Source organism: Paecilomyces variotii, assembly GCF_004022145.1.
Source record: "Paecilomyces variotii strain CBS 101075 chromosome Unknown C8Q69scaffold_2, whole genome shotgun sequence".
Taxonomy (NCBI): domain Eukaryota; kingdom Fungi; phylum Ascomycota; class Eurotiomycetes; order Eurotiales; family Thermoascaceae; genus Paecilomyces; species Paecilomyces variotii.
In genome coordinates, this window is record NW_021167141.1 from 2,272,779 (window position 1) to 2,286,868 (window position 14,090).

The following is a 14,090-nucleotide window of genomic DNA, read 5'->3' on the forward strand; positions in this document are numbered from 1 at the left end:
CTGCCACGATCCAGTCAGGTCCAGTCAAGTCAAGTCACTGTCAAAGTCAACTAACTCATCTCCAAGACCCTTTCCAGAATGCTTATCATCCTGTCCATCGTGCTTCCCCAACAGAGACGCTACAAACATCGAATCTGTCTGTTCCAGACTGGAACAAGTCCGCCAGAAGCATCGCGAAGCGGTGTGTAATCGCCGCTTGGCAAGTGGGAGCGCCGCTATCTCAATTGCGGACAAATAAATCGAATAAGGCCAAGGCGATCTGCAGCGCAGCGCATCCTAATAGTGACTATCGACGATGAAGCTAACTGGTCCAGCGTGGGTCGGGATACGGTATCCCACTATCTACGTGGAATGAGAGCCGCGTACCGAATAGAATGTGCATGGCCCGGTCTGTAGTGTACTTGTTGTTGCGATGTGGGCGGCGGACAGTGTAAGACCCCTACTATAGCACTACTAGATCCTCACACGCGACAGGATTTCCTTCCTTGTCTTTCCTACTATTCTTTGACATGGTCATGGAAGGCTTGTTAACATTGCTTCGTTTTAGCCTCTTTCTCCCGGAACAGAACGGCGTGACGCCCCCCCTTATAGACAAGCAGTTATTAACGGGCCGCTGGAGATTGCCAATCCGGATCAACCCTGGTCGAATCATCTCCCAATAGTGTCCCCTGTGCTCCTTGGAGACAAGGATATTTTGCATGCGCGGATATCGCGTACTGAGAGTATCGTCACCATACAACACATGCTAAGGACCACACGGACTCACTATGATATAATCTCCACAGATGGCCGACGTTTCTTGACCCTTCCACTTCCCGTGCGCTAGAGGAGTTCGGCGAGTCGCCCCGAGGTCTAAACTTACCCACGAGCTGGCTAAAGGTTGCGCTTCAAGTCAAGCTGACACCCCCGCCTTTCGAGCGGCTTACTGGCATAGACTACGGCGGTTACGCCTCAGTGCTCTCTCTGTACTCCGTACAGCGTGTCCCCAGAAGATCGCTGCCAGCAAGGCCATGCTGATGGCATCCGGATCCGTATTGTTGCTACAGTATCAGGTCTTCCGCCACAGCGAACTGTTCGATCCGTCTAGGACAAAATAAGAAAGCTGAGACATGGGCAATCAAAGGTTCATGAGCTCGTGGCCTCTCTCTCACGTATCAGAATGATTTTCGCCCTAACTTAGGGTTGGGAACCGGTCGCTGTGGAGCTGAGGTTCCTGGGGTTCTTCGACCAAGCACATCCGTGTCTGGATGCCCATTGACTCGCATGCTGTGTCAGGAGAATCCTCTTAAAGCTTGCGTTGGTGCCCAACCACGCAATAACCTCAGTGGACTTCTTGTGTTAGAAACAGTTCCAGAGCAGATCCCAATGATCCACTCATCAATGACTTGTTGCCGACGAAAACTGGCAACTGCCCTGGACCCCGCAAGAACACATTGGCTCTGAGACATTGTTCAAGATCATCTGCGTCTTTCTATCCAAGAGATCTCCGCTAAGTAGCGCCCAGGAACAAGATATTCTTAGTGCGAAGGACAGAGAGCCTAGTTTTTGCGTCTCAGTCCCGAATATGAGTTAATTCATTAGGGGCGCTTCTGATGGGGGCGGAGCTCATAACGGTCTTCATCGGCGAACCATGACGGTTTACATGCAAAACATCATGGCTTCTCTGGAGCGAATAACAGCACGTTCCTGGTCAGAATCTTGAGAATCTGGTCATATTTCTCTTTGCATGCAGTGGGCAGTTTATAGTGAAATGCCTCATCAGGGACCAGCTCCCTGTCAAGCAAGTTTCACAAAACTGGAGGGCAAGAAAGAGACATATGGAGACCCGCAAGAGTAGAGAACTGAGCTGTTCTGCTCGGCCACGATGATGAATGATGAAAAGCCCTCTCTCTCTCTCTCTCTCTCGCTTTGGGCTCCGGGGGCGAAGATGGCAGTGACGATACTATTTTTCAGGCGTGGGCTCGACCCTCACCCCCGGCCCTCTCCTGAGGCCTGTTAGTTAGCACCAACCTGTCAGCTAGCGCAGCCTTAGATCCACCGCCGCCTTGTCCCTTACCATGGTGACGGCGCACTTCGCACATGCGTTAAGCCATAAAACGTTGTCGAAGTCGAAGCTTTTGTCCTGCCTGGTCGTTATGTGGCCACTAGTCTCCAACTCATGCCCCGAACCAAGCTGCCTTCCGAATCCCCCGGTTCTATTCCCGTCCCCAGTCTGTACACTGTTAGCTCATAGATGCAGCGCGGCTAGCTCTGGTCGCTACTGTCTGTGGTGATCTTTGACTGGCCCTTGGGCTCTCACCGCTGGAAGTCTTCCAAACTGCTGCATATCTTCTTACAGGCCAAACATCGAAGCAACTAGCGAGTCTTTTCTCTACACCTTTCAATTATCCAAAGAGCCCTTCCAGTCCCTCTGGGATCTTTAGTCGCATTATCAACAGACAAGCAGTCATTGTTTTGCAGCTTGGAAAGATCAGAAGCTTTGAGTCGCATTGAGTGAAAACCGTTGATCCGGTTGGACGCTCAAAAAATCACAGTATATTGATCTCCTTCGCACCGTGGCTGCTCTGGGAATCAGTGTCCTTCCTGTCCCTCATAGCGAATCTCTGAACTTGTCCTATCAGTACCGTTCGCTCGCTGGCTGTCTATCGAACCAACATATAACCTCCCTCTCTCATCACCGACAAAAAGAGGGCCATAGCCATCTTGAGAGAGGGAGGGGCCGGCCATGTCCCGGTTCGCGACGGCAAGCAAAAGAAGGAGATTCGGAGCTTATGTCGCAGCACTCTGCGTCAAGCCATGTGTCCGGCGATCCTACCCTGGAACAGAATCGCACTGTAGATGATGGGCCAGAGTCATCGCTTCGCGAGCATCACGGCCAGGATACCCAGGAGACAGTCCCTACACAGGCGGTTGCATGGAATCGATTGTCTCCAATCGAACAGAGCCCAGTGCCGACCCAGCCACGTTCCATTGGAGTACATGCGATCCTCAACCCTCCAGAAAGCACAGGCTTGAGCGCACCTGCTCAACGAGATAGTCGGGATCCTCTCGATGTACCGGCATCGACATCGCCTCGTCTGAGAGGATCTTCGTCACCAGCACCCCGGCCTGCTCGTCCAAGTAGTCGGTTTCTTCAAACTGACCGTCCATCGCTCTCACCTGGTGTCATTCCGCGACGGATTATTACACCGGTTTCGCCTGCAGCGCGCTCATCGAGTCTATCTGGGAGATCTCATCTTCTGACTGGAAAGATCAGTGTTTCGGAGTCCCCCTTTGTCCAAGAGCCATCAACCGGGCTTTATGGCATCGCTACTGGCGGTCCACTGTCTGTCGAAACTAGCAATCATCCAAATGCAGCGCTACAGGGGCGACATGTACAAGGTCCGGCGTCTATGCATTCAACGCCAGTTTTCCACGGCAGGCGGCCCAGTGGTGGCCCTGCTACGAACCCCAGCTCTCAGGATACAAGTCCCAGCACGCCACACTCGACGTACAGTCAATTTGGCCAGTCGCCTCCAATGGCCACTACTGGGATCCTGCAGCCTCCAACCGTGCCTTCTTTTAAGGCTCCTCCCTTTGTGGCTATGGATTCCTTAGGTCGCGCACCCAGCGTGCCTAGTGGTTCAAGATATGGCGAAGAGGCTTCGGTTCCGGGTACACCTCATGAGGGATATTCTGCGATACCTGGCATGATACCGGTTATTGTCGATTACAAATCTGGTTCGAGGAGCCAAGCTGAGAAGCGGAAGGCAAATAGTGACGCATCCAGGAGATTTAGGAACCGAAAAAAGAACGAGCTTGCGCTGGAGCAGAGGATCAGTTCCCAGGCCGAACAGATGCGGATGTTGACAGAGGAGAGAGATTACTACCGGGCAGAGCGAGATTTCTACCGGGAAACACTCAGTCAGACGATAGGGCTAGGACAGCTGCCACCTCGGCCCCCGTCGCCCCGTCACTTTCGAGCATCCTTGAATCAACCCGGCGTCCATAGCAGCGAGTCAGTATGGCGTGGTTCGGAAAGCTCGCCAGGGAGTACGGTTGACCCGCCGGGAAGGACCGGACAACCGATCACGGCAGGATATCCCAACCCTCCTCACTTGGCGCCTCTACCTCCGGTTTCTCAGGCTGGCTGGTCTGGCGACCGGCTACCCTATCCTGCACCAAGCGCGGAGACCAGGCAAGGTGAAGGGCTGGATGATCGACAAGGACAAGCGCCGCAGCCATATGCTAGCGGGTGGAGGATGGGTTCTCCAAGCGCAAATCTGGCAGGCAGACAACATCCGCCATCAGAGCACATGACAGGACGTTCGTACCAGGATCCTCACGGCAGACGGGGTACTTTTGATGGGAACTGGAATACGCGCCAATGAGCTCCTGGGTGTAACATTGCTCTCTTTCCCGATCCAATCCCTTTATCTTTTCCATATAGCGCCTTGGCTGTTCAATTTCTCTTCATCCATGTGTGTTCTGAATTGATTTCATCGTCTTTCTCATCTCCCTTGGCGCGACTGGTTCGGAAAGAGGGTGCCCGCCTCAGGCGTCGATATCTAGAAAAAGTCGAGTGTTACTGTTGTCTGTTCCGCTCTTTTACAGCGGAACGGACATGCACGGAATTAGGAGTGAACAACCGTTGCTCTTTTTCCTTCTACTGCTCCATAAGTTCTCTAGCGATTCATGTTCCAGTCTTGTTCGCCATACCCTGGACAGTACTCGTAATTATGTCTACGAGGATCATTGCGGATAACGGCCTTTGCGGGTGGTCTTGCTGTTTATCTTTATCGTGTCTCTTTCCGGTTTCTCTTTCACTATCCAGCCTGGAGCAAAGCGTGGATATTCTGCCTATGGTGGTCACCTCGAGCTTCCCTTTGCCTTGCTGATGCCTTGTTTGGGGACGTCAGTCCAACATATCTCGAGGGAGTGACTGAGAGCCGGGGGGGTTCGCGTCGCCTTTCTTCCTTCTTCTTCTTGCTTTTACTAGACTTTCTTCTTTTTATAATGGCGCTGGGTGGTCTTCTCCTTGCATTTCTCGGGTTTTTTGTTGCAGAAAAGCGTGTATTAAACGTGAACGGAAGCATGAATATGCGATCACAGCTTAATAGTGGCAGGATAGCAGTTAATAGAATGGAGTATCCCTCGTCTCACGGGGGCCGATCATCTTGATACACAATTCTCTGTACTTGGTAAATACATCAATCCATCTCGTTTGTCGTGGTCCTAACAATCCTCCTGCGGTTTGTAACGGCGGTCTACCGATCAGCCCCGCCGCGGTTCGCCGTCCGAGTTCCGCCCGCGTGTTCCGGCCAATCAGGAGGGACCCTGGCGCAGTTGGCTCGTCTGGGGAAGGAGCGATCCCTCGTTCCTTCCTCGCTCCTTCCAGCTGCAGTAGGGCCCCACTGTGCTTCACGTGCCTGGATGACAGGTGCCAATCGAGCACAGACACACCCGCTGCCAGCCAATCAGAAGGAAGCATTCCAGTCTCATCATTGTCGCGCACTGCTGGACAGTTTCAGAACATCGAGTATCCCTAGGTTGTCTATCTCATACCGTGGTCAGATATTCCTTTAAATGGCTTGCACAGCCCAGAAGACTCTCTCTGTTCTGTGCCGCACGCTGGTCCCCAACTCCGGTCTGGCCTCGTCTCTTGCGTGCGGGTGAGAGAGTGATGACGGGATGGACGCAAGACGATCTGCTCCGGTCCTTGACTGTTGGACAAGATGGAACTATACCAGACTTGAAGGTTCAGTTCGTGACCGTGGTCTTTCTTTTCCGATTCATGCAGACGAGAATTCGACCTTGATGGAAAAGCAACTCGAGCATCAACCGGAGGAGGGCTCTTCGTCCAGCAGCCGGGCACGTGCTATGGTAGTGGCAGTTTGCATGCTTCTATCAGTTATACTGCTGTTGCTATCATCTTCGAAGAAGTGAGTGCTCTTTGTAAACTGATGAGATGTCTTTCGATGTAGCTTCAGTGAAATGAGCGATCTGTAGTGAAAAACATTGCTGAATCTTGTTGCCAGCAGCACCGAGAACCGTCCCCTGAACCGTTGCGAGAATACCGAGAGAGGATATCAAGGCTATCCCGAGATAAGTCACTATTGGGGACCGTACGCCCCCTTTTTCTCTCTTGATGCAATCTCGGAGATATCAGCGGATATCCCAGCCGGCTGCAACGTTACTTTCGTTCAAGTGCTTTCACGTCATGGCGCCAGATACCCGACACTTCACAAATCGACGAGTTATTCGGATCTTATAGACCGTATCCAACAGCATGCAACTGCTTTTCGTGGCGACTTTGCGTTCCTGGAGGACTACAGGTACACGCTAGGCGCTGATAACTTGACGGCTTTTGGTGAGAACGAGATGGCTTTGTCCGGGGTTACGTTTTATAATCGATACAAGTCCTTGACAAGGAGTATCGCCCCTTTTGCTCGGTCTTCCGGATCTGACAGGGTCGTCCGTTCAGGCGAGCTGTTTCTTAGTGGTTTTCAAAACGCGAAGGCCGCGGATCCTCAGTCAAAGAAGAACGACACCGTGCCAACAATCAAGGCCATACTACCTGAGGAGGGATCATTCAACAATACACTGAGCCACAACAATTGTCCTGCTTTGGAAGACAATGATCTCTCTGATTCAGCTAAAATGGGCTTTTTGGGAGGATTCGCACCAGCCATTCTCGATCGTATTGAGCACAATCTCCCTGGTGTGAACTTGTCGATTAAGGATGCTCTCTATCTCATGGATCTCTGCCCTTTTGAGACGGTGGCCAAGACCATAGATGCGTCCAAGCTATCGCCGTTTTGCTCCTTGTTTACGCAGGAAGAGTGGCGGCACTACGACTATTATCAGTCCCTGGGGAAATATTATGGATACGGAGCGGGAAACTCCCTTGGACCGGCGCAAGGCATCGGTTTCGTCAACGAATTGATTGCCCGAATGTCCAATACTCCGGTCAATGACCACACTAACGTGAACCATACGCTTGATTCAGACCCAGAATCGTTCCCTCTGGATGCTACGCTGTACGTCGACTTTAGCCACGACAACAGCATGACATCAATATACGCAGCCCTCGGTTTGTATAACGGCACAAAGCAACTATCACTATCCAGGATCCAATCGACGAACGAAACAGACGGCTATTCTGCAGCCTGGACGGTGCCATTTGGGGCGCGGGCATATGTCGAGATGATGCAATGTCCGTCCGGAGATGAACCCCTCGTTCGGATTCTGGTTAATGACCGCGTTGTGCCACTTCATGGCTGCCAGGTAGATGAACTGGGGCGGTGCTCGCGAGGAGATTTTATCGAGGGACTGAGGTTTGCTAGAACGGGAGGTAATTGGGAAAGCTGTTACTTGGCGGCTTGAGGAAGTCATGCAGAGTATCTATCATATGTCTGACGCATCTAATGTGCCATTATGCAGATAGGCAATATAGGAAGTGGACTTCTAGAAAAACTGAGAACCCGTTCATTCTCATGGTTCTAGTCAAAATGCTACCACGCGGACCTATGTAGGATTTCCAGGGCAAACTAAGAACTTCACACTACTCATTTTGATATAGCCCAGAAACTACACGCATACCGTATCTTGTCCTAAAATACATATGGAATAAACTGATAGGTTCATACCCATGCATGCACTATAGACTAGACTATTCCAACATCCCTCAGGGAAAAGATGATCCGCAATCCCCTCACCAGAGACGTCAAGAGATGCTCGCACAGAATTAAAAATAAAAGTACAGCGCTAAGGAAGCAAACTTGACTATATTACAGTTACAAAGCTGAACTCAACTCAAGGTCTTAAATAAAGCGGTCCAATTCATTCCTATCCACCTCACCCCCTAGGTTGATTCAGCACCAGCAGGGGCAGTAGTAGACGAAGAAGGAGTCTCCTTGGAGAGATGTTTTTGCTGTTGTTTCCCGGTCGCTATAAAAAAAATAATTAATTAGTTACTTTCTCTGTCTTTTCTATATCATAGCCGTAGACATAGCCATAGCCATAGCCCGATGGTGGGTAAGATGTTGGAAAAAAGAAAGTATGGGAGCTCTATTTGATTGTAAAACTCACATCTCTCATAAAGGATATAACTCGAATAAATTAAAATCGGGAGGGCTACGATCGTGGATGTCCATCTAGGTTTGCCCGTTAGATTAATTCAACTATGGGTAATGAATCGACCCGGCAATATATAAAAAACATTAAAAAAATCAAATAACATTGATTTAAAACAAAGAATGAGAAAAGAATAACAAACCTCCTCGCAGCCGCTTTATACTGCGGCGTCTTTCGAATATCCTCTGGCGAAGTCGGTAGTCGCGGCGCTGTTCTCCGCTGCTGATTCAAATCCCGAAGAGCGCGCGCATCGAGAACCTGCGGTCTTCGGGTCGGAGTTGGAGTTGAAGTTGAGTTCTGCTTTGATGATGATGATGATGATGCTTTGGTTGGTTCGGGGGTGTTGGCCATGATGATTTTTGGTTTTGATTGCTTGAAGAACGAGCCCTTTGTAAAGCTGTTATTATGTACAGTAAAAAAAGGCACCCTTTCTTCCGGATGCGAACCGAACCAATTGGTTGTTCGAGGTTCGAACTGGATATCGAGTGTGGGATTCTTGGTCAAGGATTCGATTGCGACTGGGTTTTCTTCTTGAGGGAAACTGATCATATAATAGGCGATTCGTATTCGCGTGGTCGGGTTGGATACGATCGGAAGGAATCTGGATTTCCAACTTTTTTCCCGCTGCCGCCTTTTCTTTTAGGCATTCCGCCGGCACGCGAGTCGTTCCCGGCCACTCCAACTGGAGATGTCGGAGTAGATGAAAAGTGCGACTTTTCTTCAGTTCGGATTTGAGGGCTCTGAATTTCTCCATGTGCTGTTCTCTTGAGTGATTTTAACGATCAAAATGGAGTTTTACGTGCTTTCTCGTTGCGAGATGGGCATGTTTCCTACGAAGACTCTCCTAAATAAATTTGCAGGAATCACACATTTTTGCACGCATAGCAAATCTAAGCATAGCAAAGCTATTTCCATTCCCCGAAATTGATTAAGATAAATATGACAGATACTCTGCTTGTTGCCGTACAAGATGGAACGTGTATCGCCTGTGAGAATAATAAACGTCGTCGTCCTGACGTGGGTATCGAACAGTTATGCTTCCCCAATACCAAAAGAAACGTCGAAGTAAACAGTTCCGCATTGGTCCAAGTAGCATCAGACAAGATAGCAATACGAGTCTGTTAAGGACCGCCTGAGATTCATGTGTCCAGCACAGGATGTCAGTTGGCTTCATCTTCTTTCGCTTCGACCCCAATACCGAGCCCGCTGTCTTCCTGAATATCAGACCGGGCCTCAGATCCCTTCCTGCGGACTCTCGCCCTACGAGATCTGGCCTCCGCATTACTCTGGATCTGAGCTAACATCGCAGCTGCAGCCCGTCTCCTGGGCCGTCCACCGGCGCCGGTATCCTTGTTTGCCCCAGTTCCGTTTTGGCTAGGAGAGCTTAGATCGTCTGATGGAGCTGTTGTGACTTTATTCTCTCCCTTGTCGATGCTATGAGGATACTCGACTCTTTCTGCCTGTGCCGGGGCAGAGACACGTCTCTTCTTTGTGACTGTCTTGTCTGTTGCATTCGTGCCAGTTGACTTCCTCTTCAGAGTCTCTGCTGGCTTTTCTACCACAATCGGCCCCTCTGTGCGACGCCTTTTGCGTGTGGCTCCCGTGCTGCGCTGGGGAGTTAGCTGAGTAGTTTTAGACTCCACCACGGCACCGCGTTTCCTCTTCTTTGCCTGGCTAGAAGCATCGTGGCTATGAATGATCGCCTCGAGCTCAGCTAAAGACATTGATCGATCAACCGTGAGGCCCATGCTCTTCGCAGTCTCCCGAGCTCTGATCTTCGCGGTTTCGAAATCCACGTTCTCTGTGGTAAACGGATGGTCTCCGCCTTGGGGAAGATTGCGCTGACCCATTGGTGGCGGAAAGCCAAAAACCTTGTCCTTTTCAATCTGCTCCAAAGATTTAATCTGAGGCGGGGGTTTTGGCAGCTCTTTATCTCCATGCGTATTGATCGTTTCAATCCATGTATACGTCTCAGGCACGAGGGCAATCTCCTCGCCATATTCATTCAGCTGACCTGTGTGTACCCACCCATCCTCATCAGTCCAAGGTCGAGAGACACCCGCATGATCGAGCCGGGGCGCCACACTTTCAGTCTGTAGGACAGGCTCTGGTTGAGCCATAGCAGAAGTTCTATCACCGCTGCTCGATCCCTTTCCAGAAGAACTGCTATTCTGCATTTGTTCGTTGGATTCATACTCTTCACGAAGCCGCTTAATGTGTGCATTTTGATCGGGGGACAGCTCAAAGTCGGGTGCAAGAGCAGCGGCGGCCAGCTCGTACATTTGTCTAGCCACAAAATCTTCTTCTGCAGCAGACGACTGCAGCGTGTTTGGCTTGACGGACTCAGTATGGTCATGTTCTGGTGAATTCTGAGCTTCTTCTTTTCCTGCAGAAGAGGGAGGCCTATCATAGCCGCCAGCCGTCTTTCTCAATTTTGGCTTCTGCTCGAGAGCCTCGATAGCTTTAGCAGTTGGCTTTCTGACACGGCTTGAAGTTCGAGTTACGATTGGACTTTCTGAAGATCCACCGCTAGCTTTGCTCATATTTTTATCGGAAGTCTCATTGCTTCTTTCGTCGCCTTTCCTTGCGGCACGACGACGACTTTGGCGGCCAGCGCCTGGTGATTCGAGAGTGTCGATACGACCAATTGTATCTGAGACGGGTGGGGCTGGTTGTCGCAGTTTCAAGCGCAGCTTGGAATCTGTATTTCCCTTGTTTGACTTGACCTCCGAAGGCTTCATGTCATCATTGCTCTTAGGTGTCGTGTTTTGGATGCGAGTTTCTGAAGGAAAGTATGATTCCAACGTCTTTCTCCTGCTTGCCTCGCGTTGAGAAAACCTGCCCGCTCTGGCAGCATTCTGCCTATCTCCATTGCGAGAACTAGGAGTGTCAACCGTGACCGAGGTGTCATCTACAGTCGTCTGTCTCATACTTGAAGCATTGCGCTTCTCACGACCAATTCTGGTTGCTGGAGTAGGCGTGTTGAGTGCTGAGCTATCTCCCAAACCGACAGCAACGGGCATGTCTTTCTCGGCTCTCAGTGTTGTTTTCCCATCGACAGGGTTCCGTGAGAAGATCAAGCGAAGACTCTTTTTCTGAGACGGATTACCAGCATTTGGCTCTGAAGCGGCCTCATCATCACTTCGTACGTTGGAAACATCCTTGCCGGACTTCGAATGAGAATTGGAGCTGGTATTGTCCGGAGGTACGGGCTCGTTTTTAGCGAGCTCCTTCCTCTGGTTTTGTGAAGATTTGCGATTTCCACGCTTTTTCTCCATAGCAAAAGCTTCTCTCCGACTGATATCCGAGCTTGAATTTCTGCTTATGTCTGAGTTGAAATCTGCAGTCTCGCCTGGCGCATTAGGAGTCTTCTGTACTCGTCTGCGTTTTGCTCGAAATGATGAGCCCAGTGGTGTGCCTGTCTCCGCAGGAGATGACACGGGATATGGCTTTGTAACACAACTCAAAGTCCATTCACCATCCTCGCCCGCTGACAAGTTCAAGATCTTTCGGGAGGAATGACGTGGATCTTTGGTCTAGGACAGGTTATCAATATCAATCGAAAACGCTGTAGAACACAAACATGCTTTATTTTCCTTACCTCTGGCTGACGACGGAGATTTGCCGGAAGGCTGCTTCTCTGACTTGAGCGTCTAGCAACCACTATTATATTGCAGTCAGTAACTGAGTATGCTAGAAGTGAATGATATTGTGGGAGGCTGGGAGGATTAACGAAACAACACGCAACATGACAGAGCAGGGTGCGGGGCAAACAGAAAAGGATATATTTCTTACTCTTTATGCGCAGCCTTGTTATTATATCTGCAAAAGAGATATATGTACTCAGTGGCTGTCTTGAGGACGAGTCCTTTCGTACGAAAGCAGCCTTCAACTCCCATATAATTCCATGCGATACTGGAGTATCAGAGACCCGATATAATGTATTCCAATCGAATTATGAACGTGCTGGCATGTTTGAAAACCGGAAAACTCTCCAAATGATAAAGTACGGTCGGATCAGGACGGGTTGAAGAGCGGACGCAAAACTAGCTTTGTAGAACGACCAACGTTAGTTATATTGACCGAAAGAACAAGGTAAGGCGGCAAATGCCAGCTATTCTCACTCGGTATGATATCGTACTTGCGTACACCAGCGTCAGAAAGGTGCTCCGCAGATCAGATAATGAGGGATGGAAGGTCGAATAAAAACGTCTTTATGTCGGACGATGAAGCAAAGCAGCGGGGACAATCTACAAGGGTATTTGAACGGCGAGCGCCGCACTGGCTGCGCTCACAAAGGGATGTATGGAGAATGTAGAGAAATAAATAATATGGTCTTCCAGTCTGCAGGCGTCGAAGGTCAAAAAACAGAGCGCCAAAAGCTGTTAAACCGGTGCAGCAAACTGATTTTGGGGACGGCAGCAGATCGGGGAATTAGGGCTTCTCTGGCAGGACGGAAGGTTATCGGACCGCCGCGTGCCCCGGGACCTTCCTTACATCTCGAGCAATCTACTGTACATCGAAACATCTCTCCATCGCATACACTTGCTCATTCGATTCAGCAAGATGCGGCCTTCGTGGGATTCAATGCGCCTGTTACTGCTGGCGTCTACTTTTCTGCCTGCGTACGCCGCTACTACTTGGGGCTTCACAGATGCCACCGTGGCAGTTCAGGCGAAGGGTGCTGGAATTGGAAATGAATTCAAGGAGAAGTACGTTCTACCCAAGCTGTATGCAGCTTATCTAGGCCATTTCCACTAAACAAAAGTGCATTATGCAGGATTTCTGAGAACAAGCCATTGTCCAAGCCCGTCTCGCTCGGCGGTTCCGATACTCTGAAGGTCGCGCTGACCGTCCAAGAAGGAGGTTCGGCGAAACGACCGCATCAAGCTTTCCTTCTCTTGACCGATCCCAATACTGGTCTCGATATTTCTTATCCATTCAATGTGAAGGAGACTGGCAAATCCAAGCTGGAATTGGTAATTCACCGGTCAGCGCTTGTCATATCTGATGTTCGCTGACGTTCTATCTCTTCAGACTCAAAAAGACGTCCCGTACCAACTGCTGAAGAGCACGCAGCCGATTGATGCTAGCATAGTGATCGGATCATTCGGAAGCAGCAAGGGATATCGTGGGGAAGCTTTCAAATTGGCGATTGATCGCGATGTCAATGTGCCACTACCGGCGACGGGGGCCCCCAAATACGGCAAGCTTGCAGAAATCCACCATATCTTCAAGCCGGACCCGAAGAACCCTCCAGTTATTATGACACTAGTCTTTGTCGGAGCGGTTCTGGCCACTCTTCCAGTGCTAGCTGCTATTGTATGTCCATCGCATACTGAATTCCCCCACCGAAGCCAACTAACCTTTATTTGTAGTGGATCTATCTCGGTGCGAATCTCAACCATCTCCCTGCAGCAGTGAAATCGGCGCCGGTTCCTCACGCCCTTTTCGTTGGGTCCATCGTGGGATTGGAAGGCATCTTTTTCTTATACTATGTCTCCTGGAATCTGTTCCAGATGCTCCCGGCTGCTGTTGCAGTGGGCCTTGTTACCTTCCTCAGTGGCAGTCGTGCTCTGAGTGAGGTTTATGAGAGACGTCTGAAGGGCTTAAGATGAATTCACGGTAATGTTTTGGTGTTGTTGCTCGGTCGGGTTGTCTCCCGCTGCTCGAGGTCTACTGTTTCGTAAGCGCATGGTGGATTGCCTGGTGCAGCCAGCTTCATGATCCAACCTTCAAATATACCAAGATCTGTATTTAGGAGAAAATCCCTAGTCTATTGTTTCATATCTTCGCTGTAACGTGTCTGTTGTAGGTGTAGAATCATCAAATGTTTACAGAAGATAGTTAACTATCCAATTACCTGACGTCACGATGCAAGTTTAGCTTGAGCTAACTAGTGTCCGCGGCAAGTCCGCAGTTTGCGAACAGGAAGAGAAAAATAATACTGGTACACCTGCACGCATATTCAATCC

The 14,090-nt window shown here is 50.1% G+C and overlaps 6 protein-coding genes across 6 annotated transcripts; 4 read left to right on the forward strand and 2 right to left on the reverse strand.

Moving 5' to 3' along the window:
- Nucleotides 1-1,963: 1,963 nt before the first annotated feature.
- Nucleotides 1,964-2,673, forward strand: C8Q69DRAFT_457503 (hypothetical protein). The gene is made up of 2 exons (XM_028629905.1): nt 1,964-1,985; nt 2,057-2,673. Exon 2 carries the CDS (start codon nt 2,058-2,060, stop codon nt 2,271-2,273), a length of 216 nt encoding a protein of 71 aa, XP_028487662.1. The 5' UTR covers nt 1,964-1,985; nt 2,057; the 3' UTR covers nt 2,274-2,673.
- Nucleotides 2,523-4,544, forward strand: C8Q69DRAFT_157342 (hypothetical protein). The gene has a single exon (XM_028625619.1). The coding sequence runs from the start codon at nt 2,772-2,774 to the stop codon at nt 4,368-4,370; it is 1,599 nt and encodes a 532-aa protein (XP_028487663.1). The 5' UTR covers nt 2,523-2,771; the 3' UTR covers nt 4,371-4,544.
- A 956-nt stretch (nt 4,545-5,500) lies between these two features.
- C8Q69DRAFT_525645 (histidine phosphatase superfamily) lies at nt 5,501-7,539 on the forward strand. The gene is made up of 2 exons (XM_028633613.1): nt 5,501-5,921; nt 6,018-7,539. Exons 1-2 carry the CDS (start codon nt 5,671-5,673, stop codon nt 7,363-7,365), a joined length of 1,599 nt encoding a protein of 532 aa, XP_028487664.1. The 5' UTR covers nt 5,501-5,670; the 3' UTR covers nt 7,366-7,539.
- On the reverse strand, nt 7,540-8,719 carry C8Q69DRAFT_457507 (hypothetical protein). Its single transcript, XM_028629906.1, has 3 exons — nt 8,258-8,719; nt 8,071-8,135; nt 7,540-7,929 (listed from the first exon to the last, which is right to left on the reverse strand). Exons 1-3 carry the CDS (start codon nt 8,662-8,664, stop codon nt 7,844-7,846), a joined length of 558 nt encoding a protein of 185 aa, XP_028487665.1. The 5' UTR covers nt 8,665-8,719; the 3' UTR covers nt 7,540-7,843.
- A 270-nt stretch (nt 8,720-8,989) lies between these two features.
- C8Q69DRAFT_457509 (hypothetical protein) lies at nt 8,990-12,346 on the reverse strand. Its single transcript, XM_028629907.1, has 4 exons — nt 12,265-12,346; nt 11,911-12,165; nt 11,717-11,778; nt 8,990-11,651 (listed from the first exon to the last, which is right to left on the reverse strand). Coding segments are annotated over exons 2-4 (2,439 nt in total). The 5' UTR covers nt 11,912-12,165; nt 12,265-12,346; the 3' UTR covers nt 8,990-9,275.
- Nucleotides 12,347-12,595: 249 nt separating this feature from the next.
- Nucleotides 12,596-13,947, forward strand: C8Q69DRAFT_457512 (putative oligosaccharyltransferase subunit ribophorin II). The gene is made up of 4 exons (XM_028629908.1): nt 12,596-12,827; nt 12,896-13,094; nt 13,153-13,437; nt 13,494-13,947. The coding sequence occupies exons 1-4, from the start codon at nt 12,682-12,684 to the stop codon at nt 13,731-13,733; spliced, it is 870 nt and encodes a 289-aa protein (XP_028487667.1). The 5' UTR covers nt 12,596-12,681; the 3' UTR covers nt 13,734-13,947.
- The last annotated feature ends 143 nt before the right edge of the window (nt 13,948-14,090 follow it).